We start from the raw sequence: 16547 nt of genomic DNA, 5'->3' as shown, positions 1-16547 counted from the left end.
AAAGAGGTAGTGGAAAGCATAAGTAGTTTCACAAGAAGCAATGGACAGCCTTTTCCATCTACCTTTTCCTAACACCTTGCAAGCAAATACGTTGTTCCAGTATACATACATCTCTTCCCAGAAGGTCTGGCTTTGAGGAGAATTCAGTATTCCTATACACGAATTTATACCTATGCTTTGGATCCAGGTTGCCCATTTTCATACTTTTAAACAGAAATTTTGTCTCAGATTTTCAGGTGGAAAAAATATTCATTGTGTCTCAAACCCATTTCAAATATCAGAGGAGCCGTTAGGGTTTTACTCATTTTTAATGTGTTTTTACCAGCTGTAATTTTCAAATGTTTTGTCAACTTTTGTAGTTCTCATGGTCTTATGTGCAATCCTGATGGTTGCTCTTGAGTGAGTGATGATTGTACAGATGCACACAAGCATGCAAATCCTCTCTGTGGATTCAGGACCAAAAAATATCCCCTTCCAGTGCTTATAAAGATGAACTTAAAGATGATTCTGTCCCTTTCTTTAAGAGCTCTGTGCGGTAGGTCCAAAAAGCAAATCCCATTCAATAAAACAAAAAATAATGAGGCATTCCTACCCCGTGTTAGAAGTGAAATTCTGGAGAAACATGGTGAGATGTTTCTTTAACATATACCCCAATAACGCTTCATAGTTTTATTCCTTCCTCCTGAGTGCTTGCATTTTCTCTGACAGTGAGGGTCTTCTAAATCTCCTGGGTATTTGTTTTCCTCCTAGAAATCCTCTTCACACTGTCTTTGCAGCTGCCCCTTTAATTTTCCTAATTAATGCAACACTTTGATTCCACTCATATGACACTTTGCAGATGGGTTGTAAGATCGGTGACATGTGTCAAGACCCACTGACAGACGGAAGATTTGTCTTGTTCAGTGAAACTTTGCAATTTTTCTCTTCAATTTTATCATTTAAACTTACTATAACCACTTGCCCATGGAGTTGAGGTGAACAATGTTACATCCTCCACCATTAGCTAGTCTAAATGTATTAAGTGGGCTTTATATCTCCTATAGAATGTCAAAAGTTGCTATGACAAGTTTAAAGCCATCCTTTAACACAGATATCAAGTCAGGTTACTTGTTAATTCTGGAGATTAGTATCTCTTCTTTCAGTGCTAGGTTTTGCTAAAATGTACATAAATGTACATATGCTTTTTAGACTGCCTATTTGCTAACCCTCTGAGGAAGTTATCATAGTATAATTTTAGTTATTACAATGAAGGTATTAATTTTATATTTTATAATATATGTATGATTTCCTAATAACCGTCCCTTTTTTTCTGTAACCCACTCCATCTCCATCATAACAGAGAAAATACATGTTCTAAGGTTTTACAGTTTTCTATGGAGAACAAAATACTGGGAGATTAAACATTAGACATGGAAGACAAGTTCTTCCATCAGATGCCTTATTGTAAACTGGCAATAAATAAAAAAAGTCAAATTTAGAAAAAAAAAGATTTCTGGAATTGTGGAGTCAAAAGTTTGATCACTCCAATTTTTGTTACTTTAAATTGAGTGAATGAGCATTATGTATATTTAAATAAAAAGTTCTGTCTGTGAGGACCATACACAGCTTTGCTTCTGGCTAATTGTTTTCACTTACTTTTTTAAAGTTTATTATCACAGAAATCCTAACAATGTTCAAATTACACTGAAGAAAATTTCCTATTAAGTACTATAGCATCAGTCTTTAGTATCCTTCAAGTATTTCCAAAACTACTTTTGCACTCATGTTTTCATAATAAGGTAAGAATTGCAAGTGGACCACCATTAGAAGCCCACTTTTCAAAAGATGACTTCAAAAGTGTTTCTAACATTTGTTAACCATTCATCGGCTTAGGCTAAAATAAATTCTGTCAAGGCTAGACAGAAATAGCAATAATAGCATCTGATCTGTGCAAACTGGTTTTCTTTTGACATGCAGTTGCCAATATTCAAAAAAAACCCTGCAAATCTGAAGGCTACATATTTATGAGAACTAGTCTCCATAAATCTCAAATTTTACCATGTTTCCAGCTTCCTTCTAAATGAGAACAGTAAACTTGTAAGTGAAACTTGTAAATCAGTTTTATCACTGTCTATGTGTGCATATGTATGATATATAATTATACTTGAAATTCCAATTTGAACTTGTAAGTAGGTCTGATAAGCTTTTCTACTTCAAATTTCATCTCTTTCTAGCAGGTGGGAGGGAAGTCATGGGAGTCTCATGAGTGGTATCATGCATGAATATGCATTTAATATGTTGTACATGCAGTACTGTATGCTTTCCTTACTACAATAGAACTATTGGCCCTTACAACAGTAAATAAGTCTTTAGAAAATGATCCAATTGGTTAAATCTACAATTTTAATAAAATACAACCAGATTCTGATTCACAGCAACAGTGAATCAGCTGCAAATTTCCAGTTCCATACTAAGCTACAGTAATATAAAGCTAAAGAAATGGGGGCTGGAGGCTTATTTGCTTGTCTTTCTAATATAACATAGTGTACTTCAGTTAAAAAATAGTATCTTCCTCTAATACTATAGTAGAGACAGCACTTACTGGGACTCTATTGTTCCAGGTACCTGTAGCACTGATTCAAACCACTAATAGTTTGCCATGATAATAAAATGATTTATTGTCTGCATATCCTGTAAATTACATTCATTCTGAAAAAATAGTAAAGTGTCTTCAGATCTATTTTGTATATAAGGAATAGTTTCATTATCAAAGCTACAGACCATTAAATGTAGAATTACCGGTGACTTCTGGCATCAAACAAATCAAGGGATAGCATTCTTTGTGTGCTTTGTCAGTTCCAGAGCATCCAAACTACAACTGAAAATAAAGGATACAATTCTGGTCTTCATATAATTTGTATATTGTGAAATATTAAAAATGTGAATAGGAAGGAAAGATGCTGTTGGAGGTCACATAACTTTCAATGCTTTTGCATTTTCTCTAGTTACTTGCTAAAGAGCTAGAAAATCATTCCCTTCTGCTTGGAAATAACCTTCAAAGAGATCTTTGTAACACAGTTTTATACACTTTGCACATTCTTTTCCTCATGTTTTTACATTTATGAAGCTACCTGGAAATGTATCTCTATCATCATACAGGCTTATCTGAAGTTGTAACCACACCTAAAATAAGCCGATCAACTAGTAATGATGGGCTCTTTCCAGCTGCACACTCATTTTCAAATGAATTTATTGAAGTAAAGGATTTACAGCATATGGACTCACAGACTTCTCATGAGTTAAACTGGCATCCATATGTACAGCTTTTAGTAGAGAACTCTAGAGTAATATTTACAATGTAAATATCAACTTTTATTACATAAGAAACAAATATATCACAACTTTCACTTCACAACATATTTGTTCTGGTTTGACGACTAAAGTCATCTCTTTGAAATACTATGTAGAACTCAAAAATAGCTTGTTCTTGTCATAGACTTTACCAGGTGTCCTTCAGAGGCCCTGAAAAACAAGGGAGAATTATGTTTTAAAAATAATTTTCGTAAGCAGTTGCATCATGAGGTGTATAAAAGCAGACAGCAGACAAAAAGTAACCCTTGATATAAAACATTTACTGTACTTGGGATGACAAGCATGAGATGGAACTATTCAGATGACATCGGTGGCCATTACAGCCAGCAGACAGGGTTGTAAGATGAAGACAAAAGGTTGAAGGATTAGGCAAAAATGTGACTGCACCTTGGCCTACAGCCCTGGCAGATCACTTTGAAAACAACTGTAACCTTGAAGTGGATACATGAATTCAGATTGCTCAACACACACTATATCAGCCACTGGGGCACTGCAATAAAATAAATGACCAGTAACAGTCAATGGTGAGTAGGCGATTCACCTGGAGGGAGACCCTGATCATCAGGACAGTCCATAAAAAAAGGTAAGGACTGAAAATGTTTCCAGGAAGACACCTACAACCCGCTGCACCACTACTCTCTCTCAATCAACATCAGAAGCTTCAGCAGGTGCAAAATCCAGGAGCAGATATTTTTGCAATAATCTTGTCTAGGAAGATCATCATTTATTTCCAGAATCATCACTTACAAATTGTATTGTTCCTTGAGGCATAAGCAGTTTATGTGCTTTCTAATCTTTGGGAACTTTAGAGGAATTGCCTTGTTTGTGGAGAAGAAAAGAATGTTTCCTTTCAGTCTTGGAAGGAAATAGGAAATAACAGTTTGAGGAAATGTCTTTTTTTTTGGTGGTTTGGGTTTGTTGTTTTTTTTTTTACACACACACCCCCACACACCCTCTGCTGATGTTATCTTCAAGAGTAGCCTTTTTTTTTTCTTTCACTTGTAGTTGAGAGACAGCTGATTGCCAAAACCCATCCTATTATCAATTCCATAATACACTTTTGAGAATACCAAGCCCAATTCAATTCTATGTTACCCTTTCAATTTTATGTCCCTTCAAGTGCTGTGATGTAGAAGGGTTTACATTTCAGTAAACCAAAGAAACATATTTGCGAATGGTTTTAGAAAAATAGTAGCAGCCACAGGGAAAACAGTAACTGCAATATTTGCATGTCAGACAGCCCCTCTGTGGCCCACCTTAGGTGGGAGTCAAGTGCTTTCTTAATGTTTAGCGTTCATGTTGCTGATCCTCTTAGCTCCAGGGGCAACTCCCTTCCAGTGAAACAGATGTTAAACTAAATGTGAGGCCTTTTTTTTTTTTAATTAAAAAAAATCCTTGAGTTTTTTCTCTGAAGAAATAATAATCTTTGTAATTAAAAATGAGTCAATTCTGGGTTTATGCTGTAGTGCACACAAGTTGAAACACCCAAGTGAGCTAGGTGCTTTATTAACAGTGCCATTTAATTAGGAATTTTCAATAACAGCAATCATGGGATAACTTAATTATTGTTATTAAAATTATTACTATATTCAGACACAACCCTACAGAAACATGCAGTATTTCATGGAATATGGCTCTTTCCTAGATGATTCTGCTTTTCTGATAGGCCACACTTCTTGTATAAATAATCTCATTTTATGGGTCAAGACAAGTAACAGATAACAAGAGGAAAGAAATCTGGGCATACCAGATGGGACATGGCTCAGCAGATCATCTACAGAATCATAGTTTTCTGAAAAGGAAGGTTCAAGAAGTTCTGCTTCATCTCGAAGTTTGGCGGGGTTTAGTTCTTCCTGGCTGTTGTGGATCAGAAATGAGTTTTATTGCTCTCAGAAGAAATAGCAAACAAGCAAGTAAAGCCTGCTTCTAACTAGCTATTGCACATTTTGTTAAATTTATCTCAAAGTGTTAGAAATCACATGAAATAGCATGTTTGATGCGTGAGGAGACATAATATTTAAAAGGAGTTATCTAAATGAGTGAATAAACAAACAGAATATAAGCTCTACAAAAACATATGCTGGCACTTCTCACCTATAATGATTAGGACAAATGGTCTTTCTGGGACTTTTCATTTTATGTGTTTACTTACAGGCAAATTTTCAACAAATAGTGCATTTTTTCAAAAAATAAAATTGTTGTTCATGTTCCATAGCTCTGCGCATTTTTCCTTAAGAGGCTTTTAAATAAATAATTAAATAAATAAATTAAGAATCTGTCAGAAGCTTTTTAAAATTGCCAGATGCTGTCTCCTCTTTATTCTTTTATTCTAATCTGATTGTAGTGTCTGTTCCAGTCTGGAAGAAAATGTCTGTACTTGAAAACCAATGTTATAAACTACATTATAAAGTCCTTAATGTTCACTGCCTTTTGGTTGTCCTCTCTGCCTACGTGGGTATAAATCTTTTCTGTCTTAATACCATACAAGTAAGGAAACTATATATATATGCTTTCTTGTAGTACCTTCTTTTTCCAGTTAAAACTGAGTTTAAGTATTTCTTCACAGCCATTTGCTTTCGAAAGCGGCTGTAGTTGTCAGTGAAGACAGCGTCAGAGTGGCGTTTGACAGGACTGTCCTGGGAGCTGGCAATACAACAATTACAAAGAAAAAATTAATAGGCTATATCTGTTTAAAAGAAGATACCATTAAATGAGTGAAGCAAACTTTACAGTGTTGATTAGCTAAATAAAATCAAATTTTTATTTCAGCTTTCATTTCGTGCTATGACTTTGGATCTTTCTTCTGTTGAAAAGAAGCTGCTGCTTCTATTGCTTACTGCACATTTTAGTAACAAGGATCAAATTCTAAGGATTGGTTCAGTCTTTTGGGGCACACCTTCACTGATTTCTTTCTCCTGCTCAGCTTCGTCATGGCCCATGCAATTAGGATCCATACTCAATGATTTCTAGAGTCCCCGTCCCATAAATCCTGCAGGATCAAATGGCTGAATGTGGATTTTATGACTCCCTCCTGTCTGTTCTCATAGCCCAGGTTACTCTTTTTGATGGACTGACTTTATTCTGATTTCTATCACTTGAGTACATATATTTTAGTACAATGCCAATGTGCAGACTGTCTTAAGTCACAGTAAGATTTTAAAGGACCTGGTCACTGTTCATATTGAACTCAGTGAGGACAGAGCCTGCCTCTGTGAGAGTGTAGCATCACATACATAGCTACAAATGCTTGTTTTAAGGAGGTATCAGGAAATGAAACACACCTTGTGAAATCCAAATTTGGAGGCCTATTTTTCATGCCGATCCTGGGATGCCTCAGTGTATTCTGCTTTAAATGATTTATGTTAGTTTATAGCGTATGAGAAACTGGCACTTTATGTTCTGGGACAAAGCTAGCACTGACACAAATGCAGGACCTAAATTTCACTCAGATTTTGAGCATATGAAGTAGGCACTCAAAGAAACTGTCATATCAGGTCACCCAAAGTATTCTACTATTCCATTCCCAAGAGTGCCCAGTAGCTGCTGCTTAGGGATATAAAAACAAGGGAAGTATTCAGTGATCCTTCCCAGCATTCTACCATCATTAGTTTATGAGCGTCCTGGTCTGGAAGTTGCAGCCAGATTCCTTGTCTATGGATTTGCTTCATTCTTTTTCAAATCCTTCTGTAATACTCTCCCCAACATCTGGCAATATGTTATATAGTAGAAAAAAATCATTCCTTTTTGTTTTCACTGTAAACCAATCATTTCCTAATTTCATTGAGCATTCCCCTGTTCTTTTGTAAGTACTGAGTAATCAATCATTTTGTATTTACTTTTGCCATTTATCCAGCAAGCTGGGAAAAACACTACCAGAGAAAAAATTAGCAAATTGGAGTGATAGTCATTATAATATTACCAGTATTTATTATCAGTGCTATGTGCAGTGTCTGTTGCTCTACCCCTCACAGCTGTATCAGGAATAAATAGTAACATTCATTTAGAAACAAATACTACTAAGTTGTTATATAGGATTTTCAGCTCCCCCGTCATTATATTAGCTTTGGTTTTGTTATCTCTAAATTGCAAAAATGAGAACTTAGGTATGGAAGAGTGAAAAATTGCCAATGAAGCCAGCTAGGAAAAAACTACCTAATGTAAGTGGCACCTCACCTAACTCGTTTTCTAATAAGCGAATGCAGATATCTCTTCACAGCAAGTTTAGCCAAAAGATGGCTGTAGACACTGGTGAAAATTCCATCAGCATGCCTTGCATTTCTGAAATGGACAATAAATAAACTCTACAATACAACCTGGGTTCATATAATTTTGATAACGTTCATTTTGTAAACATACTGCTTTCCTTAAGTTATGTATTATATATACTATGTTAAGCTTAAAACAATGTCCATGTTTCCATAAAAACGTCCAGGCTTTCACAATATACTTTTTAGCCCTTCTTGGGAAGTAAATGAATTGCATTGCCATTCTGACATGATGAATCAACATTTCTGCAGGCATTCCTACTGCTACCAGTATTCAACCAGACAACCAGTGTGGTTTGTTGTTTATTTCTGTAACTGAATCTTCATTTCCTATTTCTCAGTTTGAAAATGTGACCAGTCTTTTGGCATAATTTGAGTAGTGCATCATCATTTGTACTTGTGATAATAAAGAAACTCACCTATCAATAATTCTGGACAGATCAAAATAGAATTTCTCATTTTCAGGTAGTGTGTTCTGCAAAATGTCTGATTCAGACTTTAATGACCCGTGGACATGGTCAGATTCACTGGCTCCATCAAATGGCATTCTGTTTCCCAATCTGTTGGAGAAGAAAACCGTGTGAAGCACACTTAGCTGAGGACATGCAACACTTGACTGCAGTGTACATTTTGGTTTGTGTTAAAATGCACATCTATCTACTTTAATCCATAAGGCATTTTAAAGCAGTCTGGATAAAACAAAAATCACTTTCAGGTATAATCCATGCTCAGTGATAATCAACATAACAGATCCTTCTCTCTAACGCATATTTTCTAGATATACGTTGTCATTGCACAGAATTTATTCCAGTGAACAGTGCGTAATGTATGGCAATTACAGTTCAAGTGACAACACAGAGTTTTTCATAACTTTATATTTTATATAAACGATGGATGGAATTACCAGCCTCCACCCACGCAAAGTGAAAACACTTCCTGTTAAGTACTTACCTTCCAATTAAGACTTAAAACGTGCTTTGAAATGCAGTATGAAACAGTTCTTAGGCCTTCTCTAAAAGAAATAAATACACTCTCAAGAACTTCAAACTAAATGTGAAGTGCAGTCATGTATCTCTACGTGTATTTATTCGCTCACATTTAAAATAATTTGCGAGTTGCAAGTTAAAAAAGGTTCACATTTAATCTTTTAAAATGTATCACGGCAATGCTCTGTAGAAACCAATTTACAGTTATTTCACATTTTTGTAAACTGCTGTTTCTTATGAAGTATATTTTACCCAGGGCCATTTGACTGCAGAGCAGTAGTTTGGCATCCGATGTTTCTTCTAGCTGCTCTTACATTCTACAGCAGACAACGGGCTCCCATCGCTATAGTAAGCCGGAGTATGGTGATGTGCAAAAATCACACACCAAAACCAGGATAGCCTACTGTCCTTGTAATTCTACAGTGTTATAACTATTAGTACTACTTATATATCTGAGGCATGGAAGACTTCTGTCTGGTTAAAAAAGAGAAACTTGTTGTGTAAAATAAGCTGACTCAAGTCACTCCTGTTGAAAATCAGTCACTATGCTGTTTTGCTATTCTGGTTTTCATGGGTCTTTTTACACTTTGTGTCTCTTACCTAAACGTAGAATGTACCTTTCCACCATCTGGTTTAATTTGGTTAGACAACTAATAACAACTTCAACTATCAAGACATGCAGCTTCGAACCCACACGTCGGTCCATAGGGACCATGTCCCCTCAACTCAAGATTTAGGAATTCTTAATATGTTCGATTTTGCCTGGGTATGTCTCCGCTGTTTTGGAGGATGCGTTCAAATAGCCCAACTTCGGACACTGAGGAATTTTCCCACAAGAAAAGCCGGGGCTGTTCCAGGGGCACGCATCGTGCTCAGGAGCACGTTCGAACGCGCACCCTGCGCTCCGCGCACACGCCCGGCGCTGGCGCCCCCCGGCCCGAAGGCAGCACGGCTGGGGGCGGCCCGGGGGGGCTGCGGCGGGGCGGGCACCGCCGGCGCTTGGCCGGGCACCCTCCTCCGAAGCTTCGGCGCGGAGGTGCGCGCCCGGCAGCTGCAGAGGCAGCGCCCCGACAGGGAGTGCCGCGCCGGGTGCGTGGTGGAAGGGTGGCGCTTCCCGCAGCCCCCTCGACCTCCTCGCGGAGGGCGAGCCCCGGCGGGGCGCGGAACGGAGCGCAGCGCGGCGCGGCGCGGAGCGCGGCCCTTACCGGGGGACGGGGGGGAAGGCGGCCCCCCGCTGGGGCAGCGCCCGCGCCCGCCAGCAGAGGGCGCTGAGGAGGGCGAGGGCGAGGAGGAGCGGGGAGGCGCCGCGGTGCTCCATGGCCGCCACCTGCGGAGGGAAGAGCGCAGCGTCACCCACCGACCCGCCGCACCGCCCGGCCCTGCACCGGGGCACCGGAGCTTCAGCCGCACCCCCGGCCCCGGCCCCGAGAGACGCCGCCGTCAGCGGGGTCCCCGTGGCGGGCGAGCTGCCGGCGGCCAGCGAGAGCTGGCTCCCCGAAGGCGACGCCCGGCCCGGTGCGGCGGGGCAGCGGCGCCCGGGGTTCAGCGACCTTAAAACACACACACATTCTTTAAGCGGTAAAAGGGAAGGGTCCCCCCCGACTGCCCCGGGCGGTCAGGCCCGCTCCCCGCGACCCGACGGCCGGGGCGCCTTCCCCGCAGGTCCGGGAGCGGGGAGGAGGAGGCGGGGAGCGGGACACCCTGCTCATCCGCTGGGAAGTTGCCGCTGCGGCGCAGGGAAAGTTACTCACGGAGCCGCGAGTCCGTCGGTGGTGCTGAGCGGGCGGGCGCGGTGCGGTGCGGAACGGCGGAGCGGAACGGCGGAGCGCTGCTGGGGGCCTGCGCCCTGCCCCGCTGCGCGGCTGCCGGGGCGGCGGCGGCTGAGGAGGAGAGGGAAGAAGGGGAGAGCTCCGTCTCGCCGCACGCTCTGAGCTGCCCACCGCGCCGCCGCGTTTTATAGCGTTTACACGTTTCTGCTTCCGAAGAAGCAATCACGTTACTGGGGAGACGTCACCCTTCCCAAGGGGATGGCCGCTTTGCTCAGGACAGTCAGGGACTTATATTTAACTCATGAGCAGCCGCGCACTCTATCTCTTCCCAGCACAGCCCCCCCCCCCCCCCCCCCCCCATTATGTGATTTATATTAATGAGTTAGTTTTGCGGGAAGCAGGGCCCCGTCGGCCGCGTGTTGCCGCCTGGCGAAGCGGGAGAGCAGGCGGCCAGCGGAGGCCGCGGCGGACACACCGCTCCGCGCACCCCTTCCCGCACCCGCGGCGGCCGGGAGGAGAAGCGCCTGCACCCCCCGGGGCCCTTCGCTCCCGCACCGACTGCTTCCCTGCGGAGCCCCCTCCCCGGCACCGGGGTTACTACTTTCCCCAGCCTTTCGCCGGTGTCTTCATGCTGAGCCGGTCCCCCTCCGTCCCGGCACACGGCCGCCCCTGCCCGGGTCGCCCCCCCGGGGGCCGCCGCTGGCAGAAGCCGCAGCGCCCGGGCGCGCAGGGGCCGTCCTGCAGGGAGCTGGGCTGAACCCCAAAGCCTTCCCACGGGCTTTATTTAGCAGGCGGCGGGGTGTTTACCCGACTTTTGCTTTTTCGTTTCAACTGTGCGTGTTCGTGGTAAACGGATCGGGCCCCACATCCAAGCACCCCAAGGTGCACCCAAGAACGGTGGCTGCTTGCAGCCACCGTTCCGCTGATGCCAGCGCGGGCACGCAGGGAGCGCGGCGAGAGGGGTCAGCTCTCCCTTTTGCTGTGTCTGTAGCCCGGACCTCGGGGCTGGAGTCACTGCCTCACCAAGGGAGAATGGGATAGTTTCAAGCCTTCGATTTGCTCCTTGGAATTTCGGCTGCCGCGGGGAGATCTGCGGGCAGCGGGGAGGGAAACGCGGAGCAGGCGGGTGCGGGACCCGCCGGCGGGGCAGGGCCGCTCCTGCCCGCACGGCTCCGGTCCCGCACAGTGCCTGTCCTGCGCCTGCCCTGAAACAATCAGTGCCTGCCAAAGAATCGAGGCACGAATTTCAGCTGAAAAGGTCATCATCCTCTTTTCTTTTTTCTCCTTCCCACCCCCACCCCCCACCCCCTTGAGATTTGTGCCTCTAATCCTCCTACTCAGTAAGTAACGATTGTACCAAATCCATACAGACGATTTCGCCATTTCTTCTTACTTCTAATAAGTTTCTCTGTTTCATGTTTCACTAAAGGTTAGGCAGGCTCAATGCCGAAGATTCTGCGATGCTTAATCACATTTTCTAATTCAGTTACATAAAAATTAAGTGAATTAGATTAAAAATGCCTGGAAATTTGTTTCTCGGATGACAGCTTTGACTAAAACCAGAGTTCCTGCAGTAGTCTAATTTCAGGAAATTTTCCCCTTGTTACTACATAACTAGAGGTCGAAGAAGCAATTCTGCTCCGGAACGGCGAGATGAGCATCAATAGCACCATACCCCCCGCACCCCGCAGAAATCTCCCAGCTAGGGCGGGCAGACGCCGTGCGGGATGCACGGCTTGGGGACTTCAAGGGACGCGTTCACCCCAGTGCTGGGAAGAAAAGAGAGGAGGAGAAACCCATCCCCCGGGGGGCGTGAAGGCGCGCGGCTGGGGCGCTGCGAAGGCTGCGGATGCCCAGCCCCCGGCCTGGGGCGGCGGGGGAAGGCGGCTCCCGGGCCGGGGGGCGCGGGCAGCCCGCGGCCAGCGCCTGGCTTGGGGGGCCGCAGCGCCGCGACCCCTCTCCTCAGCGCCCGCCCGGGGCAGAGCCCAAGCGCGACCGGCAGCAGGGGCCGGGGAGCGAAGGACAAGCTCCCTCCGGCGGGCCCGGGGTGGCGCAGCCGCGGGCGGTCTCGCAGGGGTCCTGCGGGATGCCGTCCCTGGAGGGAGGAGGGGAGCCGCCGGCTGAATCTCAGGGATATGTGAAAAACAAGTCTGTTGTCAGTTGCTATGTATGTGCTGTATGGGTGGCTGCATGCTGTGAGGAAATGTATATAGGCTGCACTGCCAAAATTTTTTGAGAATCACTAGTAAATCAGTAGGTTTTTACCATGCCATACCATACCATACCATACCATGCCATGCCATGCCATGCCATGCCATGCCATGCCACGCCACGCCACGCCACACCATATCATAGCAGGTAACTCTGGTCTACTGTAACTTTGCTCCCCTTTTCACAGGTAATATGCTAGACTGGACGAGGGAGTGACACGCTGTAGGGCTGGCTAAAATGGCCTCAGAACCTCTTCAGGGGTGGCACTATTACTGAAAAAAACTCTAGTTCCTTTAGTGAGCTGAGCAATCTTTAGTGCATCTAGTCATACAATACCATCTATTTTCCCTATTCTATAGACAAGAAACTGAGTCACAGGGAGATCAAGTGGATTCCCCTTGTTTATCCAGGAAATCTCCAGTGGAGCTTTTAATTGACCCCAGATGTCCCAAGCACTTTTCAATTGCACTAACAATTGCTGCATTTCCCTTCAACACCCCACTACACCCACTGTCTCTGCTTCTTGAATCAGGATAAACTAAAGAAGAAATGTTACATCTCCCTTTCTCCTTAGCCCTTCCTCTAACTTCTCAAGAGGGTTTTCATTGAGGGAGGTTGTTTGGGGATGACTGAGAAGGCAATCCAAATTCTATCTTTTCCAACATTTTTTCCCCCCTGAAGCTTACATAAAGTATTATTGCGACATCATTTGGAGATGTTTTGACAAGAGCAATTAATTAAAAAGAAAATAATTATAAAAAGATGGAGAAAAGCCCCTTTTCTGTAGGAGACCTAAGTGAGTCCTTTAAGATCTAGGCAGATGGGCCCTTCCTGGATGATAACTCTTGCTGTCTTCTACTGACAGAGACTCTACCTTTTCAGAAAAGTGTTACTTGGAAAAAAATAGTGCTTGGGAGCTGGAATAGGGTAATAATTAGACAGAAGAAACCCTTGGGAAGTCAAATATTTTGCAGTGGCTGTTGCAGGAATCCTGATGCATAGCAGTCCAACATTTACTGAACCTTTTATCTTTGGTTTATATGTTATCAAATATCTTTTGGTTACGCTGCAGTCTTGCTTTATTTTCTTTTATGTTCCACTTAGGAAAAAAAAAAGTTTATCATCATAAAATGGCAAAATTTGGGAATGATGGAAAACCAATTAAACAAGATTGAGCAGAAGTTTGCCTGAAAGTTTATCTTGCCACTTGTATACAAACTTGTGTGATACATATAAATAAATCAAGTGCTACCTAAAATAGCTACATCATCTGGGGGAAAAAAATTTAGTTTTTAGATTTGTTAGTTAGATTTGATTACTGTGCTGAAACTAATGGACTAAAAAGCTTCTTAAAGTCGAATACTTAGATGAGAAAAATCTGCTTAGTTCCATGGAGGACCTGCTTGGCATTTACTAGATTTATGTAATTGTATTTTTAAAAGAGAAGCTACATCAGGAATAGAAATATAGTTTTATTTTTTTGGAAAAAAAAAGAAAAATAATAAGAGTTGTTTTAGGACTTGCATATTATATCAGAAAAGAAAACTTCTACTGACTTATGAGCTGTGCCTCACGAATCATTGGGTCTGCAGAATCTCCCTTGTGCATTACAGCTCATGTTCCTGTAGATGAGTTCAGAAACTCTGCCTTTGATCCCATAGCCATACCACATTGATCCATGAGTTTTTAGAGCTTATAGAGCAGATTGATGGAGCACTATCATTCAGCAGCCAACAGAACAGCTTTTACAACTTCCACAAAACAGATAGAAGAAATGTCAAGGAACTCTATATGAAGAGTAAAAAATACAAATAAAAAGTGGTAAACTAACCTGTCCTTCTCTAATCCTTTAATGGCATGATTAGCATAATCTCCAGTTTCCGCTCTCAGCGCCCTGTTGCATTGCTGGGTCCCATTCATGCATAAACATTCATATTCCTCAATATCACCTGGTTTGAAAAATTTGATGGCGTCACTTGCTGAAACTTGTTCCAGCTCTTTGCAACTCCCTCTGAATGCTTCTCAGGTGTAATGAGGAGAAAACCATCAGTTCATTCTTTTAGGTAAGTTTTATTTCAAAAGCACAGTCCCTGTTCCATCATACCTTTAGCCTGAGTCAGTTCTGCAGTCTCAGAAATGTGATGGTAAACAGAATAAACAACAGACAAATATTTTGCAGTTGAAAACACATGACTTGCCTCTTGCAGCAGAAACATCCAGCAGAAGAATGGTTGTCTCCTCAGTTCCCAGGCTGGGGGGGCAGTCACGCAGGTAGAACAGTGGAGCCCTCATTTCCTCTCTTGCCCTTCCTGAGCCCTGCTTTCAGGTCATGAGTGAGGATCCTCAGAGCAGAGCCATTAACTGGAGTAAACTCCTCCAACAAGTACATTGTATTAACAAACATGTCTACTATGTACAGCATTTGTACGTTCCACCTATTCCAGGTAGTACCTTTGCATTATGACTCTGTGTGGGTTAACAATTTTCAAAATCAGTTTTCAAAATCACTAAAACATTTGGATTATGCTCATGACTCCCAACCACTCTTCCACCTCTTCCATTACTATGTCCTGACATGTCATTTACATAGACACACTTGATTAAAACTTCCCAGCAAATACCATGATGAGCAAAAGGTGTGCAGGAGAGCTACTGACTCCAGTGGTACTCCCAAGGGTCTTTTCCCCTTGTCTGTGATGCCATCTAGGAAAACTATTACTTGTAGTTTAGTTCCATGTTTTCATAAAAACTGCTCCCTCACCCCAAAGAGCAATCATAGCTTCTCTCAAAGATTCCGAAACAGTTTGGGATGGACATTTTTTTCTCTAGTTGTTTATGCTGTTTGGTATGTGTTCAAACTACTGCTTCATTTCCATCTGGTTCATGGTATGCAGATATCCTAGAAGTGAGAGTCCAAATTTCTTATTCTTTAGCATGGATGGGATGTTTTTGCTGTCCCTCTCTCAATATCAGACGTGTCTTCTGCACTGATTCCTCAGGAAGATCTAAGACTATGCAAGCTCTAACAGAAGCTTTAATATTTCTGGTTTTCTTTCAAAGCAATCTCCTTTTAATGCTTCACCTAACTTGTTTAAATAATTTAATTCACCTTAGAACCCAGAAAATCACATGATAATGCAAAGCTTGTCAGGAGGTTGCATGGTTTCTGGCTGGTCATGTTGGGTATTCTTTATTTTTAGCAAGCTATCTGAAATATGTCATATTCCTATAAGCACTGCTACAATCTTCAACTTTCAGCAAAGGACCAGATGACACTTTTATCACCAGAAACGTGTTTCTCCCCCTGCAGGTGCCCAGCCCATTCCTCTTCTCTGCAAAGCCAAAATAGCCTTTGTATATGTCAAGAATGTATGTCTTTAAGATGCCACAACATTCAGACTAAACTTCCCACCCATTTTCAGCTCTTTACTTCACAGAGTTTCAAGGCTTTCTACATAATTGACTTACCTATACAAAAAAGGATTTTCTATGGTGAACCCTTGCAAAATCACTTTATTTTTCATGATATTTGGACACATGTAAGTTTCTCTAAGCTAGTATCTAATTATCTAAACAGATGTTAAGAACAATCTTTCAACCTACATTTTCTCCATGCTTTCGGGCCTGTCACCTGTACTATATGATACCTTATGGGTGTCCTTTTGCCTCTACTTGTACAAAAGGAATGCAAAATGGAAATAACCTCCAGAATCCTTTCAGACTATGTGTTAAAAGTAAAGCTCATAGAACAGTGTCACAATGGAGCAAAAAAGTTAGAAGGAAAGCCTGAAAGCAAACATGCCTGGGGCACCTTATCTTACATGATTCACTGTTGACACTCATTTTATGGAGCCTGGCTGCGAGTTCTTGGAGGCTTGGGGATTCCAAGAAACTAATGATGCTAGTGCTCAGGAGCACATCTCCAGATGAAGTCAAGCTGTTAAAAGCCCCTTTGCCTTTTTATC

The 16547-nt window shown here is 42.6% G+C and overlaps 1 protein-coding gene across 3 annotated transcripts; it reads right to left on the bottom strand.

The window, feature by feature from the left end:
• Nucleotides 1-3211: 3211 nt before the first annotated feature.
• Nucleotides 3212-10711, bottom strand: VIP (vasoactive intestinal peptide). Of its 3 annotated transcripts, XM_080389145.1 has the most exons (7): nt 10354-10711; nt 9808-9929; nt 8036-8176; nt 7525-7629; nt 5875-5994; nt 5099-5208; nt 3212-3501 (listed from the first exon to the last, which is right to left on the bottom strand). In XM_080389145.1, exons 2-7 carry the CDS (start codon nt 9918-9920, stop codon nt 3479-3481), a joined length of 612 nt encoding a protein of 203 aa, XP_080245271.1. In that variant the 5' UTR covers nt 9921-9929; nt 10354-10711; the 3' UTR covers nt 3212-3478. The 3 variants fall into 3 exon arrangements, with proteins under 3 accessions (XP_080245271.1, XP_080245273.1, XP_080245272.1); XM_080389147.1 differs by lacking the exon at nt 7525-7629 and having other exon boundaries at nt 10354-10708; XM_080389146.1 differs by lacking the exon at nt 10354-10711 and having other exon boundaries at nt 9808-10345.
• Nucleotides 10712-16547: the final 5836 nt, after the last annotated feature.

The sequence above is a fragment of the Falco punctatus genome, assembly GCF_963210335.1.
Source record: "Falco punctatus genome assembly, chromosome: 5".
Lineage (NCBI taxonomy): Eukaryota > Metazoa > Chordata > Aves > Falconiformes > Falconidae > Falco > Falco punctatus.
The sequence above is the reverse complement of the archived record's forward strand: the minus strand, read 5'-3'. Positions and strand labels throughout refer to the sequence as shown.